The sequence below is a fragment of the Trichinella spiralis genome, assembly GCF_000181795.1.
Source record: "Trichinella spiralis strain ISS 195 chromosome Unknown Scfld5299, whole genome shotgun sequence".
NCBI classification, from domain to species: domain Eukaryota; kingdom Metazoa; phylum Nematoda; class Enoplea; order Trichinellida; family Trichinellidae; genus Trichinella; species Trichinella spiralis.
In genome coordinates this window covers 1-1,651 of record NW_003532238.1, presented here as the reverse complement: position 1 = coordinate 1,651, position 1,651 = coordinate 1, and the positions used below count along the sequence as shown (strand labels likewise).

At 40.1% G+C, this 1,651-nt stretch overlaps 1 protein-coding gene across 1 annotated transcript; it reads right to left on the bottom strand.

Annotated features, from left to right (window-relative positions):
* Nucleotides 1-933: 933 nt before the first annotated feature.
* Tsp_14878 (conserved hypothetical protein) lies at nt 934-1,250 on the bottom strand (the record flags this gene model as incomplete). Its single annotated transcript, XM_003366842.1, has 1 exon — nt 934-1,250. A coding segment is annotated over one exon (317 nt), but the record flags the coding sequence as incomplete, so codon positions are not given.
* Nucleotides 1,251-1,651: the final 401 nt, after the last annotated feature.

Genomic DNA, 1,651 nt, shown 5'->3' with positions numbered 1-1,651 from the left:
GAAAATATTTACTTTCCACAACTGATGGAAATGTTTTATTTTTTTTATTTAAATTTTGTCGTGTTGTTAAAAATGTTTCGTTTCGTGTTGTTGTGGTGTGAAGTGTGCACAATTTTGTTTTGGTCAAAAAATCCCGTTGAAAGCAATGTGATTGTGATTCACCGAAACAAGAACAACAATTGCTTTCATTTTCTGAACGTATAGTGACAAGGATATTTATTTATTAGAAAGGTTTTTTTTTTTTTGAAATTTCTCGTTTATTCGTTTTTGACTTTTATTCGAATTTGCACGCGTGTGGTGATTCGAAAAATGAATATTGAAAAAATTTTTTCAACGATTCAGTTTGTGATTGTCGTGTTAATTGTAATTGGCGCGGTAAAAATATTTATTTTCAGTTTTCGGTGAAGAAGTGGCAATTTTTTTTTCATTTTTTGGCTTCAATTATTATTTGGGAGAATGATGATGATGATAATATATGTGTGAGAAGAACTTATTCACATTCCAGTTGGGAAAATTTGCTTTTAACATTCCACAACTGCAACTGCCGTTGTGTGTGTGTGTGTGGGGGGGGGGGAGAGGATAGTTGCAGTGAGGATGCTGGTTGGGTGGTGGTGCATTTGTGTAGAAGAGCGTGAAATGATTTATTTGTTTGGTTGATTTGGCAATTTTGGCCAATTGCGGACAATTTGAAATACCAAAGTGATGAGGTCAGAAGAGGGCGGCTGAACGCTTTGGTGCTGTGTTCAATTGCCAATTGGCCATTATTTATTAAATGCAGCTCAATTGGATTATTTTGCACAGTGGTCGGTGATTTTTCCAGTGAATGCGGTAAAATCAGAAACCGCCCTGCCGGGTGTGATTGAATTTTAAGCCAGCTGATGATGATGATGATGATGGTTTTGACGGTTTTGTTCCTCGGTCGAGGCTGTTTGATTATATTGCTTTCAAACTGCTCGCTTGGAGGGACGGTAATTTTGTCACCACTTGCCGCCGCAGTTCTGAAACATCCACTTTGCGAGGAAGTGGAGAGAACAAGCAAGCGAGCAAGGCGTGGCCGTTGCTTTTCTGATTGCTGGCACTTCTTTTGCGGCCACTTGCAATTTGCCACGACGGGCCGGGGCATGTTGTTTCAGTATGCCATTTGACAGCTTGTCGCCTCTGGCTGTGTACTCCTAATCTTTGGGATGAATTGAATTTGTACCGTGCAATCTGTTTACCTTGTTTATGTGATCGGCCTCCTCGGTTGAAACCTGAATTTGCCATTTGACGGACACTTCTGGTACTTGATGATGTTTAACCTCCCCCGGCTGAACTGACCTGAAACTTCTCCACAGCTGGCCCAAATGATATTCTACCCAAGGTGATGATAGTTTATTTTTTGACTCTGATGCTTCTAAATGCTCTCTTTATGTAAATTTTGACATTACCTTTACTCACATATGTACCCCCGCACATACATTTCCCATGCGTTCTGCATTCATAAAAGATCATATGATCATGGGTGTTATCTCTTATCTCACTTCACTAACACCTATTCCTATAGGCAATGGAATTTCACCTTCCACACCTGCTCTCTGCTCTTGATCTCTATCTCAGACTCTACTAACAACTGCATCGTCCGCTATAATGCCTTCACCCAGAGACGTATCTG